This window comes from Megascapheus bottae, chromosome 9, assembly GCF_031878675.1.
Source record: "Megascapheus bottae isolate mThoBot1 chromosome 9, mThoBot2.hap1, whole genome shotgun sequence".
Classification (NCBI taxonomy): domain Eukaryota; kingdom Metazoa; phylum Chordata; class Mammalia; order Rodentia; family Geomyidae; genus Megascapheus; species Megascapheus bottae.
This window is the reverse complement of record NC_143517.1, coordinates 53,427,382-53,443,532: the sequence shown is the minus strand read 5'-3', so window position 1 is coordinate 53,443,532 and position 16,151 is coordinate 53,427,382. Positions and strand designations below refer to the sequence as shown.

General features: G+C 41.5%; 1 protein-coding gene across 3 annotated transcripts in view; it reads right to left on the bottom strand.

Moving 5' to 3' along the window:
- Positions 1 to 16,151, bottom strand: part of Deptor (DEP domain containing MTOR interacting protein) — a 103,712-nt gene that overhangs the window by 65,679 nt on the left and 21,882 nt on the right. For all 3 annotated transcript variants that reach the window (XM_090339323.1, XM_090339324.1, XM_090339322.1), the window contains exons 2-3: positions 4,388 to 4,566; positions 2,084 to 2,207 (exon numbers count right to left, since the gene is read on the bottom strand). In XM_090339323.1, coding sequence (XP_090195449.1) covers positions 2,084 to 2,207; positions 4,388 to 4,566 — 303 coding nt within the window. The remainder of the gene's footprint in view (positions 1 to 2,083; positions 2,208 to 4,387; positions 4,567 to 16,151) is intronic.

Here is a 16,151-nt window from a genome sequence, read left to right as displayed (position 1 = left end):
TCAAAGGAAGTTGAGAAGGCACTGCAATCCCTGTCTTTAGATTTTGGACACATGGAGTAAATTCGGAGTAAAATGTTAATAAAGTTTTCTGATGGAGCCAAACACACAAGAGGTCACCTGACACAGGCCTAAAAAGTGTGGAGGAATTCCCAGAGCAGTTCATGTCATTTACCATGAAATCTGGCATGAAGTGTCTTCCAGGCAGAGGGAACAGTACATCTGCTTGACACTTTTCTATTCCCTATTCTCCTTTGGTTTCCTCATTCTTACCATGCATGGCCTTAAGGGCCCTCTGTGAACTGGCCCAACACATGCATCTCCTGTTACTCGGCCTTACTTCCTGCCTCAGAAACCCTGGCCTTAAATAGGCCAGGTAATCCTCACCACAAGTCTTGATCTCTCTGGCTCCACTGGCTTCCCAGGCCCTTCCACCACACACTGACAGACTGGGGATTTTTACAGCGTTCCCCTCCCCTCCACTCCACCCTTACAGCTAAAATACCACACCACTTTCAGAAAGTCCATTCTCCTTGCCAGCAGTGACACCACCCAGCAAAGAGAACTGGGACAGAGCATGTGACACAGGAAGGACAGACTCAGAGGTGGGCGCTATGCTGCCCCTATCTGGAAAGGCCATTGCCTAGGGATTTTAACTCCACACTGCAGATCCAGAGCTATTCTTTTTTTTTTTTTTTTTTTTTTGTCAGTCCTGGGACTTGGACTCAGGGCCTGAGCACTGTCTTTGGGCTTTTCTTAAGGCTTAGCCCTCTACCATTTGAGCCACAGCGCCACGTCTGGCTTTTTCTGTGTATGTAGTACTGAGGAATCAAACCCAGGACTTCATGCATGCTAGGCAAGCACTCTACCACTAGGCCATACTCCCAGCCCCATTGGTTTTAATTCTTACAGCAGTCTGAGGAGGTAAGGTGATAATGCTGCTTCTGTGTGACCAAGATGAATAAACAAAAAAATTCAAACTCTGTCGCTTAACCATCATGCATTAGAATGTGACCACTTAGACTCTCAGCTCTGCATCCATCCATTCCCACCCGCCACAGAGCAGTGATGTATGTGACAAACACCTCTGTAAGGCAGCTAGGGTTAATGAGAAAGTCACAGTGTTTCTGTAGTCCTTTCCTGAAATGTCGCCTTAAATCAAAACAGAGGCCAACCACACTGTTTCATTCCTGTAACCACAACACTCAAAGAGGTGGAGGCAGGTGGATCGTGGGGAAGAGGCTAGCCTGGATGACATAGAGACCCAGTTTCAAAATACTAGAAACACAAAACCAAGGAATGTAAGAAGAGGAAGAGGCTGCGGAGTAGCAGATAGCACTAAGACAGATTGCTGAGTTTCAAGACAGCCTGAAGATGATTCCTCACTGCCATCTTCCCCCTGAAGTTCTCTCTCCATGTAACCCTTGCCTCCACATTGAGCATCTATGGCGCTGAGCTTCTATTGTGCTTGGCTGTGCTACTCTGCATAACCACAAGACTGAACCTCCAAACTCTATAACATCATATCCCTGCCTTCCTAGACATCGTTTCTAAGCTCCTTTGCTCAAAGCTAGCACTCTACCACTCAAGGCACAGCACCATGTCCAACTTTTTCTATGATTAATTAGTGATAAGTATCTCATGGACTTTTTTGCCAAGGCTGGCTTGGAACCAAGATCCTCAGATCTCAGTCTCCTGAGTAGCTGGGATTATAGGCGTGAATCTTTAGCGCTCCCAGCTACGACACCATCTTTTAAGTAAGGAAAAAGGTGTCATCAGTGCTCCTGACCCTAGCTTGATGATAAACATCAAACTCCATCCTTTCCTTGTCACTTCTGGAGTTCTGTTCAATGGACTTCAATATAGAAAGAGTGACTTAAATAAACACCTTATTAAAACTCTTATGAAATTGACGAGATTTATGGCAAAGTGGGGGAAAAATGTGTGATAGCTTTCTCCTGTGAAAAGAAACCATTGTGTAACCAGCCCACATGAAAGAGACATGCTGAGGTCCACATAAGCAAGACCCATACTGCCTAGCTTTGCTCAGCAGGGGAAGGTGACAGGGTGGGTGACGGGAACATACTTCTCATATAGCCTCTGTCCTCTCATGAAGGCTTTCACCTCCGTGTCCAGTGGGAAGGTGCCATCATCCTTCCGAAAGCGGTAGAAGAGTTTGACATCCTTGAACTCCTTATGTTCGTCACACACTGAAACAGAGAATGACAAGAACACAAATCACTTTTATTCAATTACCCAAGTGATGAAAGACATTAACTGAGAATCTTTTTGCTAATCCTTTTTCTTTTTTCTTTTGTGTGTGTGTGTGTGTGTGTGTGTGTGTGCATACGCGTGTGCATGCGGGGTGGGGTGGGGGGGTTAGATACTATCCCTGAGCTCTTGGTTTTGTTTTTTTTTCTCTAGGCTAGCGCTCCACTAGTTATGGCTAGCTCTAGCTATAACTCTCCTGCTGGCTCTTTAGTGGTTAACTAAAGATAAGAATTGCATAGACTTTTCTGCCTAGGCTGCTTTGAACTATGATCCTCAGATCTCAGCCTCTTGAGTAGCTAGGATTGTAAGTGCTAGCCACCAGTACCCAACTCACTAACTCTTCAAGTACAAATGTTAGCAAATGGGAAATATATGGTGAGTGCCTGGAACAGAGAAAAATGCTCAGTATTTTTAGCTATAACCATCACCATGATTATTATCACCCCTGTTTTCAGCATCTTACAATATTATTGTAAGAGGCTAACAAAATTCAACTCATCATTCATCGTATAACAACTTCTTAAGCATGATATTGGGGCAGGCATGAGACTCAAAGAAAGTGAAATCTAGTGAGATAAAGGGAAATATTAGCACGCAACTAAATGTGGTACAATGGAGATTATAAGAAGTGAGAAGAAAATTCGACTGAAGGATGAAAGAGGAGTCTCCCATATTGGGGGACCCACTTTAAGAGACTGGACAAGCTGAGCACTGGTGGCTCATGCCTTTATACCTAGCTACTCAGGAGGCTGGCAGTTCGATGCAAGCCCAGGCAGGTAAGTTCATGAAACTCTTATCTCCAATACTCTGAAAAAGCCAGAAATTGGGCTGTGGCTCAAGTGATAGAACACAATAGCCTTGAGCAAAAGAATCTCATGGAATGTGCCCAGGTCCTGAGTTCAAGTCCCAGGACTGGCAGAAACAAAAAACAAAAACAAAAGAAAAAAAAAGAAAGATTGTACATTTCCTCAAAGACTTTGTATATAAGCAGAAACTTGAGATTCTAGTCCAGTATGCGAAGAAATGAGGAGAGATGATATTCCAGTATATATAAACAGTAGCATCGGCAAAGATCTAGGTCAGGGTAAGAGATTTCTGAGGAAATATGTTTATAAATATTACTGAGCCATTGAGAATAACAGCAATAATCTTGTAAATAACCTAAACAACCTCCAATGGGAGAATAGATGAACAGACAATGGCATAACTGCACATTTACAAGCAAAAATGAACTAATAAGAGATATAATACCAACACTAATGAATCTTATATTCAGCAAAATATATCCTTACAATGTTTCAAAGCATCTAAAATGATACATTGTTTTAAAACACATATATTGAAAAAATAACATACAAAAGTAAGTGAAAATGGCCCTCTGTTTTTTCTTGTTGTTTTTTGTTTTTTTGGTGCCACTACTAGAGCTTGAGATTTTTTGCTAGATAATTAAAGATAAAAGTCTCAGGCTGGGAGGCCAGGAGTTTGGCCTAGTGGTAGAGTCCTTGCCTAGCATGCACGAAGACCCTGGTTCGATTCCTTGATACCACATACATAGGAAAAAGCTGGAAGTGGTGCTGTAACTCAAGTGGTAGAGCACTAGCCTTGAGAAAAGTCCAAGGACAGTGCTCAAGCCCTGAGTTCAAGCCCCAAGACTGACCAAAAAAAAAAAAGTCTCAGGCTGGGAGTGTAGCATGCAAGAAGCCCTGGGTTTGATACCTCAGTGCCACATAAATAGAAAAAGCAAGAAGTGGCGCAATGTCTCAAGTGGTAGAGTACCAGCCTTGAGCAAAAGAAGCTCAATGACAGTGCCCAGACCCGGAATCCATGTCTCAAGACTGGCAAAAGAAAGAAAATAAAAAGGAAAGGAAAAAAAAAAAAGGTCTCACAAACATTCCTGCCTAGCCTGTCTTTAAACAGTGAGCCTCAGAACTCAGCCTCCTAATTAGCTACAATTGCAGGCATGAACCACTAGTACCCAGCTTGGAAATGGCCTCTTGAATGGTGGAAGGGAATGCAACTGTGAAGAGATGTATAGAGACAATATATATGTAAAACATATTTTTTCTTAAATCAGGTGAGTCATAAAAACATTTAGTCCTCCATCTTGACTGTCACTTACCATGGTGAATAATGCCTCGGTCTGCTAGTTTCTGCATGAGTTTAATTGCTGTCTCTCTGTCGGAAGCCTCTTTGTGATCAATCAGCCAGTCAATCAGTTCTTTTGCCACAAAACAATTCGGGTAGGTTTTGAGATGATGCCGTCTATCTTTAATGACTTTCTCTTCATGCAGCCTGAGTCTAGAAAGAAAGAAAAAAAAAAAGCAAACATCAATCACCTTAGGAATTTTCAGGGGCACACAAATGATAAAAAGCAACCCTAGAGGGCCAGGAGTTTGGCCTAGTGGTAGAGTGCTTGCCTAGCATGTATGAAGACCTGGGTTCAATTTCTTGGTACTGCATATATAAAAAAAAAGCCAGAAATGGTGCTGTAGCTCAAGTGGTAGAGCTCTAGCCTTGAGAAAGCCCAAGAACAGTGCTCAGGCCCTGAGTTCAAGGCCCAGGACTGGCAAAAAAAAAAATCAACCCCAGAGCAAAAGAAACAACAGAAGCTCTGAGCCATAGAGTACTGTTAAAATTATCTGCATACACAGATAAAATCGATACCCAGTACCAAAAAAAAAAAAAAAGAAATTAATCCCCCCAACCCCAACAAACGAGTCACTAAATGGGCAAGGGAACTAAAGAGAGATTTATCAAAAGAAGAGGTTAAAATGGCAGAAAAGCATATGAGAAAATGGAAAATGCTCATCATCCATGGTCATAAAGAAAATGCAAATAAAAACAACCCTAAGATACCACCTTACCCCAACAAGAATGGCCAAGATTGTGAACTCAGACAATGATAGATGCAGGCAGGGTTGTGGAGAAAAAGGAACCCTACTACACTGCTGGTGGGATTGTAAGCAAGTTCAACCACTCTGGAAAGCAGTGTGGAGGTTTCTTAAAGAATTGAAAATTGACCTTCCCTATGATCCCGCCATACCACTCCTGGGCATCTATCCTGAACATCATAACCCAGGATATGATAAGGACACCTGCTCAGCTCTGCACTAGTCATAATAGCCAGACAATGGAAACAATCCAGATGCCCCACTGCAGATGAATGGATACCAAAAATGTGGTATATATATATAGATATATATATAGATATATATACACACACACAATGGAATTCAACATATCCCACAAACAAGATAAAATAATGACATTTGCAGGGAAGTGAATGAATCTAGAGTGAATCATGTTGAATGAGACAAGTCAATACCAAAGGAACAAAAGGCGCATGGTATCCTTAATATGTGGCTATTAGATCCAAACAGTACAAGAGGGAGGACTCAATATTTGCATAACCAATGCTATGGGCATGGTATTGGAAATATAAACACAACTACATAGACATAAAAATTCATGACTCTATAGATATAATGTTTTATTACATAGATTAATATGTATCTATGACATATAAATCCTCAGCCTAATTTTAATTATGTTCTAAAATCTAAGTGCCAGTAATTGTATATAGCTATTCCCTTCTTGAATACTTGTTTGTTAAATATATCATTTGAGGCCTGGAGTTTGGCCTAGTGGTAGAGTGCTTGCCTAGCATGCACAAAGACTGGGTTCGATTCCTTGGTACCACATACTTAGAAAAAGCCAGAAGTGGTGCTATGGTTCAAGTGGTAGAGTTCTAGCCTTGAGAAAAATCCAAGGACAGTTCTCTGGCCCTGAGCTTAAGCCCAGGACTGGCAATATATATATATATATATATATATATATATATATATATATATATATTTATATATATATATAATTTGAAATATGATGTAAAAATCAAGGTTAATAAATTCTTTAATAAAAAAAGAAGAACTGCAAAGGAACTGGAAAAAAATATCTGCATACAAGGTGGTGACTTCTATGCGAGGTTTCTGTGTTGGAGTTCCAAGACTTTGGGCAAAATTTTCCCCTATGTCTTTGGATAATACAGGTTTCACTGCCAGCGAGTAATTCTGCAGCCATTCAGGAGAGGGAGAAGAGCTCTCCCATTGGCTACTCTGCCTGTCTCCCACTTCCCTCCCTCCTTCCTTCTTTCTCCAGCAGGAAAGTTAGTACTTCAACTAATCTCCAAAACTCTAGAAATTCACTGAGACACAAGGTACCCGTTCTTCATCGTCAGTCATGTGAGTCCACTAGCTACCAGTTAGGTGTTTCTAGGCACTTGAGTCATGCATCAGAAAATACAGGCATTCAAAGCCAGCCCAGGCAAGAAAGTTGTGAGAGTCTTACCTCTAATTAATCACACACACACACACACACAAAGCTGGAAGTGGAGGTGTGGTTCATATGGTAGAACACTTACCTTCGGCAAAAGAGGCTCAAGGACAATGACCAGGCTCAGTTCAAGCCCTAGGATGGGAGAAAGGAAGGAAGGAAGAGAGGGAGGGAGAGAGGGAGGGAGGGAGGGAAGGAACACATATAGGAGTGGGGTTTTCTGGTAGACAAGATAGCTAACCTTTGTATGAGACTTGGTTCCAGGCATGACATGAGCTCTGTACAATGAATCACTCAGTGATCAGAACAGTCTCCCTAGAAGTTAGCATTATTGCAGACAGAATTGAGGACTCAGATTAAGTGGATTACCTAGGACTGCATACCTCACAGGTGATAAACATGAGATCCGAACCTCTTACTCTCGCTTCAGTCTGCCATGCTGCCTCCAGCTAGGGAGGAAGACACAAAACTTCTGGGAGAGAAAAAAATGAATGAAAGCTGTTGGACAAGCTGAGTGCCAGTGGTTCACGCCTGCCATCCTAGGGACTCGGGAGGCTGAGACCTGGAGGATCAAGCAGGAAGCCAATCCAGGCAGATAGGTATGTAGAACTCCATCTCCAAATTTGCAGCACAGTAACTGACAGACAGCATCGTTCGAAGAGTTGAGGACGTACACACGTGACAAGACAGGGAGGAGGGACATCCACACACCACAGAGGAGGCCTCACAGGAGGCCAGTGCTGCTCATGCTTTCCAGCCACTGAAACCCTGCCAACTCTTGTCTCCAATGAACTACTAGAAAACCAGAAATGGCACTGTTGCTCAAAGTGGTAGACTGGTAGTGTTGAACTGAAGAGCTCAGGGACAATGCTCAGGCCCTGAGTTTAAGGCCAACAACTGATAATAATGTAATAATATAATGTAAAATGTAGAAAAAATTGACTAGTTGTGGCCAGATTAGAGGTATATAACATCACTTTGTATGTCTGTTTGTGCGTATGCGTGTTGAGTGTGTTCGTATGTGTGTGTTTGCATGTTATTTTTAAGATAAGCTCTGACTATATGTAGTACATACCAGTCTTGAACTCTTGATTCTCCTGCCTTATCTCCTGAGTGCTGAGATTACCATGCCCAGAACACTCCATAATTATTTTTTAATGTAACAACCAAAGAAATGAAGCAGACGATTCTGGAGTGATGAGCTAAGATAAGAAAGAAGGCACTCAGTACCCTAAAGTCTTCTTATGAAATCTTCCCTAACTAACTCTGAGTCAGGAGACAGAAGGCAAACAGAAAACAAAACAAAACAAAACAGTTGTCTGACTAGCAGCAGGTAGAAAGGGCAAGCACGGTGGAGGCAAGGCAGAACTAGACCTTTTTTCTAACAATGGAGACTCTCTGATTCGACAAGAAACTGAGGAACTGAAATGGCTTCCAGAGTAGTGACTTCCTCTGGCTATATTAACCATAGAACAGGAAACTGATTTTTTCCAGTCCTGGAGCTTGAACTCAGGGTCTGACCACTGTCCTTGGACTTTCTCAAGGTTAGAGCTCTACCACTTGAGCCACAGCACCACTTCCGGCTTTTTCTATATATGTGGTACAGAGGTGCTCCTGGGTCTTCATGCATGCTAGGCAAGCACTCTATCACTAGGCCATGTTCCTGGCCCTGAACTATTTTTTTTTTTAATAACTTGGGCTAGGAGTTTGGCCTAAGGGTAGAGTGCTTGCCTAGCATGCACAAAGACCAGGGTTCAATTCCTCGGCACCATATACATAGAAAAGAGCCTGAAGGGGTGCTGAGGTTCAAATGGTAGAGCTCTAGCTTTGAGAAAGTCCAAGGACAGTGCTCAGGCTCTGAGCTCGAGCCCAGGACTGGCAAATAAATACTAGATAGATAGATAGATAGATAGATAGATAGATAGATAGAAAGATAGATAGAAAGAAAGAAAGAAAAAAAGAATAACTGAAACATGAGTCCAGAAAAAACCTGATTATAGTGAGTTTTTAGGAAACAAAAGATGAAGTCAGACAGCCCCATCAACAAACTACAGACTACAGACTTCAGGGATAAATTACATTGCTGAAAATGGAAATTCTGATTGGAAAAAAATAAGATTTTAATTAAAAAAGGAAGAAAAAAAACAAAGAAATTAATAAATGTGAAGTATTTTTTTAACCAGGTGAGTTGAAGGGATGGCTCAGATTGGCATAAAAGATGGAGTGAAGAGTGTTGGAAGAGGTGACATTAACCAAGATACATATATACTAAAAAACAGACATGTTGAATTGAAATCCCTTTGTAAAACTACTCGAAGATAATTTATTCTAAAGACAGAAATGCATAATAAGCTTAAACAACTGATATCAGCAAACATGTCATGTAGATCCAAGGTAAGCAGGTGTATTCTCCTGGGTGATATTTCAGGAAACACCCACCCACCAAGACCTCTACCAAAATCTACTGCACACAGAAATCCATTATTTTCTGAGTAGGACAGCTTTTACCCCAAATGCCTGTTCTGATAACACTTACAAAAACAAAGAAAGGAACCTAAAAGTCTTGGGTTGCCTGTAACTCTACAGCCATCAAATCTCTAAGCATCAGAGCTGTCTAACCCCATGCTAGGCCCAGCTGTCCAGGCTCTATGGGATATTAATACTCCTAAGCACTCTCAAAGGCAGATAATTCCAAAATGGTGAAGTGATCCTTGTATGCAGAACTGCTGCTATTCATTTTTTAAAAAGCCCTCATTTTAAATATATATACTAGTTCACATAAAAATATGCTGCAGTCATCCTGTGAGTCCTTCTCATTAATTCAGTAACAACATCAAGTGCTTTGTTTAACGTGCTCAGGGTGGTAGCATGCAAAACATTAATTCTCAGACATGATGTCTGTCAGGAATCCAAGAATAATGACAACCAATTTATCTAGAAACTTAAATGTAGAACAAGCTACCACATAATTTAGAGGAGAAGGAATATATTATGTACCAAGACAGTTTTAACTCTGGTAAACTTTCCAAAGAAAGAACGTATTAGGTAGTGTTTATCTTTAAACACTACAAAACCAAATCAAATACTGCTTTTCATGACCCTGACATTGGTGCTAATTCTTAAGCATCTTTCACTGACCCTCACCCTGCACGCTAGCAAGAACAAGGGCACTATGTTTTCAGTTCCTCCAGGGCTTCATACATTCCTATGTTTTCGAAAACTGGGTGCACTGGCTCATAACTATAATACCAACAACACAGGAGGTGAAGCAGGCAAATCTCTAGGTGAAAACACAAGACACTATCTGAAAAAAAAAAAAAGAAGGGTTGTTGGTATGGTGCAAGTAGTAGAGGACCTGCTAGGAATGCTGAATTCAAGCTCTACAAATACCCAAAATATCCAAACAAATAATAACACAACTGCGCAGAAATATGGTGCTAGAGAAAGAATTTGGGATCCAGAATATTGGTTAGATAGATGTTGCTATGTTCAGATTTGTTGCCAGGTGTCACAAATACTCCAGAACTGTGTTACCATTTTTTCTTTTTTAGTTAGAAACACAGAATAGTAGAAATGAGCACTGAAGCCCAGGATGAGTAGGAAAAATCCATGAAACTTATCTCCAATCAACCAACAACAAGCTGAAAGTAGAACTGCCCCTCAATCGACAGAACATCAGCTCTGAGTGGAAAAGCTCAGTCCAGCTCCTAAAAGCAGAGTCCAGCTCCTAAACCCAAGCCCTAGCATCTACACAAATCCAGAAAGGATTTGATGTTATTCTGTTAAGCTCTGTTCCAGTCCAGCTAATCAGCTGCTGAAATGGTATCAGACAATCTCCTCTTCCAGCCCTAGGAGAACAAACATTACTGAGGGCAAGGTATTTGCGATACCTACAAAAACCATCTAATAGGAAATGGAAGGGTTGTTTCTCAAAAAGTAGCTTGTAAAGCCAGGTGCCAATGGCTCATGCCTGCAATCCTAGCTACTCCGGAGACTGGGATCTGAGCAGCACAGTTTGAAGCCAGCCCAAGTAGAAAAGTCTTTGAGACACCTGCAATGAAGTATCAAAAAGCCAGAAGTGGAGATAGGGGTTCATGTGGTAAAAAGCTGGCTTTGAGGAAAAAAAAAAAAAAAAAGCTCAGGGACAGTTCCTGGTCTTGGTGTTCAAGCTCCAGGAAGGCAAGAAAGAAAGAGAGAAAGAGAGGGAGGGAGAAAGGTGTGGGGGGGGGGGGGGAAGAAGGGGAAGAAAAGGGGAGAGGAAGAAAGGGAGGAAGGGAGGGAGGGAGGGGGAGGGAAGTAGGCGGGCAGGTAGGGAGGGAGGGCTTGCAGATAACTACAGAAGGTTGGGACCCAAGGAGAAAAACACAGCTTGAAATTGCATATTCTCATTTAAAAACAGTGTCAGAAATCTCTGCCAAAGTCAGCAGTTTAATTTCAAAACACAGTAAGCTAAACAGTGGGGCTGACAGCATGAGACTCATGATGTGGGAACATGGACAGAGGTGTACTTTAAACTCCCACTACTGTCTGGTGCTAGGGAGCTGAGAACAGGAGAAAGTCACTCGTCATCCAAGTACATCAGCTATACAAGAGGTATGTAGGTATGTGTGTGTGTGTGTGTGTGTGTGTGTGTGTGTGTGTGTGTGTTCATAGTGATTTTCCACACACGCAGCCCATTAATGTATCTCCTCAGCCTCTATCATTCTCCCCCAGGCTACTCCCACTTTTGTGGGTGGTTTTTTTTGAGTCCTGGGGATTAAACTTAGAGCCTCCTATTTGGAAGTTAGGCACGCTACCAAGGAGCAACAGCTAAGCCACGCCCATCCATCTTAAAACAATTTTAAGCAATTTCATCATTCTATTTTCTTTTTTAATATTTTTACTGTCCTAATAGAAGGGTTACATTATATTTGCCAGATAGAAGGTACATTACTTGACAATCATTGCTACCCCTTATCATGTTTTTCATTCTATTTTCATACACACAAATGAACAAATTTGTCCACATCCATTCTCATTGACCCTCTTTGCTCTCCTAAACTCCACCTCCCAACAAACACAACTCATTTTACTGAGAAAGTCACTTTTTTGCATGTGCTGGTAATTGGGGCTTGAACTCAGGGCCTGAATGTGTTCCTGAGCTTTTTTTCCCCTCCCTCAAGGCTGGCACTTGAACCGTATCTCCAATTCTGGCTTTTTGGTGGTTAACTAAAGGTAAAAGTGTCACAGATTTTCCTGCCTGGGCTGGCTTCAAGCTGTGATCACCTGAGGAGGTAGGATTACAGGCAGGAGCCATCAGTGCCCTGAGAGAAAGTTGCTCTTAATCATTTGCTCTGAATTTAAAAACATTAAGAGTAAAATCTGGGCCACACCGTGGCTCACGCATGTAATCCTAACTACTCAGGAGATTGAGATCTGAGGATCGAGGTTCAAAGCCACTCGGGCACTAAAGTGTGTGAGACTCTTATCTCCAATTAATCACCAGAAAACCCAAAGTGGCACTGTGGCTCCAGGGGTAGGGCAATAGCCCTGAGCTGAAGAGCTTAGGGAAAGAGCCTCACGACTGACAAAAAAAAAAAAAAAAATTAAGAGTAAAATCTGGAACAAATGAAGTCTAATATTATATATTTCTTTTTTATATTTGGATTTGCTTTTACAATAAAAATTTTATATTATCATGCTGGTTCATTCCTATAATTCTAGCCACTAAAGAGACTGAGATCTGGAGGATCAAAGTTCAAAGCCAACCCAGAAACAAAAAATCTCTAAGACTGTCTCTAAAATAACCATCAAAAAACTAGGCTGGAGGTTCAAGTGGTAAAATGCTAGCCAAGTAAGTATGAGTGAGGCCTTAAGCTCAAACCCTAGTTCTGATTAAAATTTTAAAAATTCAGTATCAAAATAGTACTCGCTCATAGTAAAAAGTAAAATAAAATAAAACCAAACGTATGTAAAATGAAAATGAGAATGAACACTCCTAGTATGGGATGAATTGACAATGATTAAAGCTGGGTAGATAGCTACTAATGAACAGATCATCTTTGTTGAAGCTAAAGGACAGAATTGAGTGACAGTGTTCTATACTTTCTATACATTTTCCTCAACTCCTATTTTCCAAAGGAACTTGACATCAAAAGTTGCATATATATGGGGCTAGGAGTTTGGCCTCATGGTAGAATGCTTGCCTACCCGCTTTTGATTCCTTAATACTACTTACATAGAAAAAGCCAGAAGTGGTGCTGAGGCTCAAGTGGTAGAGCTCTAGCCTTGAGAAAGCCTAAGGACAGTTCTGAGGCCCTGAGCTCAAGCCCAGGACTGGCAAAAAAAAAAAATAGTTGCATATGAATTCTTGCACAAATTTGCTATATGCATGTACAGGTTGATAAGTGTATCTTTACATGACACACAATTGTAGTACATATTTCAGTTAATATATAACACATGTTTCAGTCTGACTGAAACAATAGGACAAATACAGAAACAGGAAGAGGAAGGAAAGAATATAAAACTATAAATAGCACATGTGGTTCTGCACAGGCAGAAGGAACTACCTGCAGACAACATACATATACGCATGTGTACATATACACACACATACAAACGGCAGACTCAAAATTCTATAATACGGTCTTGCCAAATATGTCAATGAACAAGTCAGGAGACTATATGACATGTTTCTTTGAGTTGAAAAGAAAACAAAGATCAGATTCTCCATGGAGACCATTAAGTCAACTGTCAAGGTCAAGACTTGACCTTCATATCAAGTCAAAGTAAGCTGTGTGTCTTATGTGAAATGGTACAAGCACAGATCTTCTGCATGTTTCCTGTTCACTCATACAGGTACAGATGGAGAGCACATCTTAGTGTATGCTAAAGTGTCATCACAGAGGGGAGACCGGATGCGATTTGCACATCACACAAATATTGCTACCAATATAAATACAGACTGGACTCAACACAAGTGCTGACAAAAGACGTCATCAGAAAAGTTTCTGGCTTGGCCTAAGCCAATACCTTATGGTTAAGCTAATGCTTGTGGGGGCAGGAAATGGGCCAGAGGGTGGCACCATTCCAGAGAGGTAGTATCAGTGCACATGGGACAGAAAGCAAACACTTTATAATGATGTTTGTGTAAAAAGGTCATCTCATCCTTGAGATAAGAGGTGAATACAGGGTGAAGATGAGAAAAGTCCCCGTCAGCCTTCCTGCTGGCAGTAGACCTGTGATTTTCATTAATGCCCATTGTGTGAGCTTTATCTCAAGAGGTCACCTGTTCTGGAGAAACAGGCAAAGTGCTATGGCATTAACATCTACAGCTCAGACCCTCGTCCTCACAAAAATGACATTCTTGCCCCTTGCAAATGCCTTTCCAAGAAGTACCAAGACTTTTTTTTTCAGTTTTCAAACAGGTCATTATTTGTCTACATGGCACACCCAGGAGTTATTAGGCCTATAATTGCCATCTTCCAGGTGAAGCAACAAGCCCAGAATGGATTTGGGAACTGGTATCTGTCAGAGTGTGACTCACGGGACCCCAACTAGCTATCACGTCAACTGGCTATGGTGTTCTGGCAAAGGTCAGATGAGCATTTTCCACTTTAGGTCCTCTGTCCCCATCGTCCTACTTTGGGAAAGAAGGAGTGCTCTTTCCTACAAATTCAGGGTTCAAGGGTTCTCAAACTGCGGGATAAAGGTTGTGTGTCTCCCCTCACTTCTGGTCTGAAGATCTAGTGGTGTGTCCATATATAAATAATACTTTTTAGGTAGCAGCCACTGGGCAAGAAAAAAAAAACACAAAATGTCCTAGCTTCCAGGTAGGACTAAGAGGCTGAGCTACACAAGTCAGCAAATTAACTTCCTGTCCTTCTCACTCACTATTTGTGGAAGTCTATAGAGCTAGAGAGCCAGGATTCAAATCCAAATTCTGTTGTTGAATTATGTAGAAAAGGCTAGTCACCCCGCAACCTCACTGTCTACTTTTAATTCAATAGGTGGGCCCATTTCTAGCATGAGCTCTAGATAAGATGGTGTTAATTATGAATCACACTTTGGAAACCATTACGTTGGAAAGAAACAAAGCCAGCAAGGTATTGAGGAGCACATCAGTGTTAGGGAATGATGGAGAAGCTGGGTGTGGTTGGACAGGCCTATAATCCTAGCAGGCTGAGGCCAGTTTGGGCTACAGAGTGAGTAAGGTGAGTGGAAAGCCAATCTGGGCTACATGGCAAGGACCTGCCTCAAAAAGGAAAAAAAAACCAAAAAACAAAAAACAAGCCAAACAGAAAAAAATAAAAAGAATGATCACATTGAGCAAATAAAAGCCAAGCTCCAAATAAATAAATAAATAAATTGCTGGGTGCTGGTGGCTTACGCCGTAATCCCAGCTTTTACTCAGGAGGCTAAGATCTGACAATTGCTGCATTGCTGTTGGAAGACAACCTGGGCAGGAAAGTTTGTGAAAACAGCATCTCTAATAAAACTACTCAGAAAACGTCAGAAGTGGTACTGGGCCCCAAGTGGTAGAATGCTAGCCTTGAGAGAAAAAGCCCAGAGATAGCACCTAGGCCCTGAGTTCAAGCCCCTGGACAGACAATAAGATACCACGTTTCATTCATATGTGGAAGCCAGATCTAGTGGATGTATACCTATTAATGAATCTTCATATACATAGTTTACCTGTAACGTAATTATATATATACATATATATTAATTTTTTTGGCCAGTCCTCAGGCTTGAACTCAGCGCCCGGGCACTGTCCTTGGATACTTCTGCTCAAGGCTAGCACTCTGCCACTGCAGCTATAGCACCCACTTCTGTATTTTTCTGTGTATGTCTTACTGAGGAATCAAACCCAGGGCTTTGTGCATGTTAGACCACCACTTTACCATTAGGCCATGCTCCTGGCCCCTATAGTAACTTGTAAGGAGAAAGGGAAAGGGGAAAAGAAAGAGGATGATTAATTTTGAGATACACTAAAGAACCTCAAGGAAAACTGGAGATCAATAGAGGGTTGGGGGGTAAGAAACAGGCAAAGTCCAGGAGGGTTGGGTACTAAAAGGAGAGGGCGGGCCAAAAGGAGGATGAATGAGGATGCCTCTGGCCAAGTAGATTGTTTGCATGTATAAAAATGAAGCAGTGAATCCTGTTGAAGTTGTTTCTGAAAGTGGAAAAAGAAGAGTGATACAGTGGTGAGACAGAGTGGAATTCATTGTACATGTAAGTAGAAATGTCACAATGAAACCCCCTATAACTAATGTATGCTTGTAACAATCGTAATAGAAATAATAGTTTAAAAAATGAGCAGATAGGGAGGAGGGGTACATAAGCTACAGCTTACCTAAGCAAGTAGACCTAGGCTGGGTGTGATCAAAACTCATTCCACCCTCCCTGCGTATTCCCTGGCATCCTGAACTTATGGCTTAAACTTCACAAAAACCATAAAACACTGAGAATGAACCTGAAACCAGAGCATCTATGATGTGACTTTTATGCATGTCCTTCTTTTTTTTTTGGAGGGGGGCAGTCCTGGGGCATGAACGCAGGGCCTGAGCACT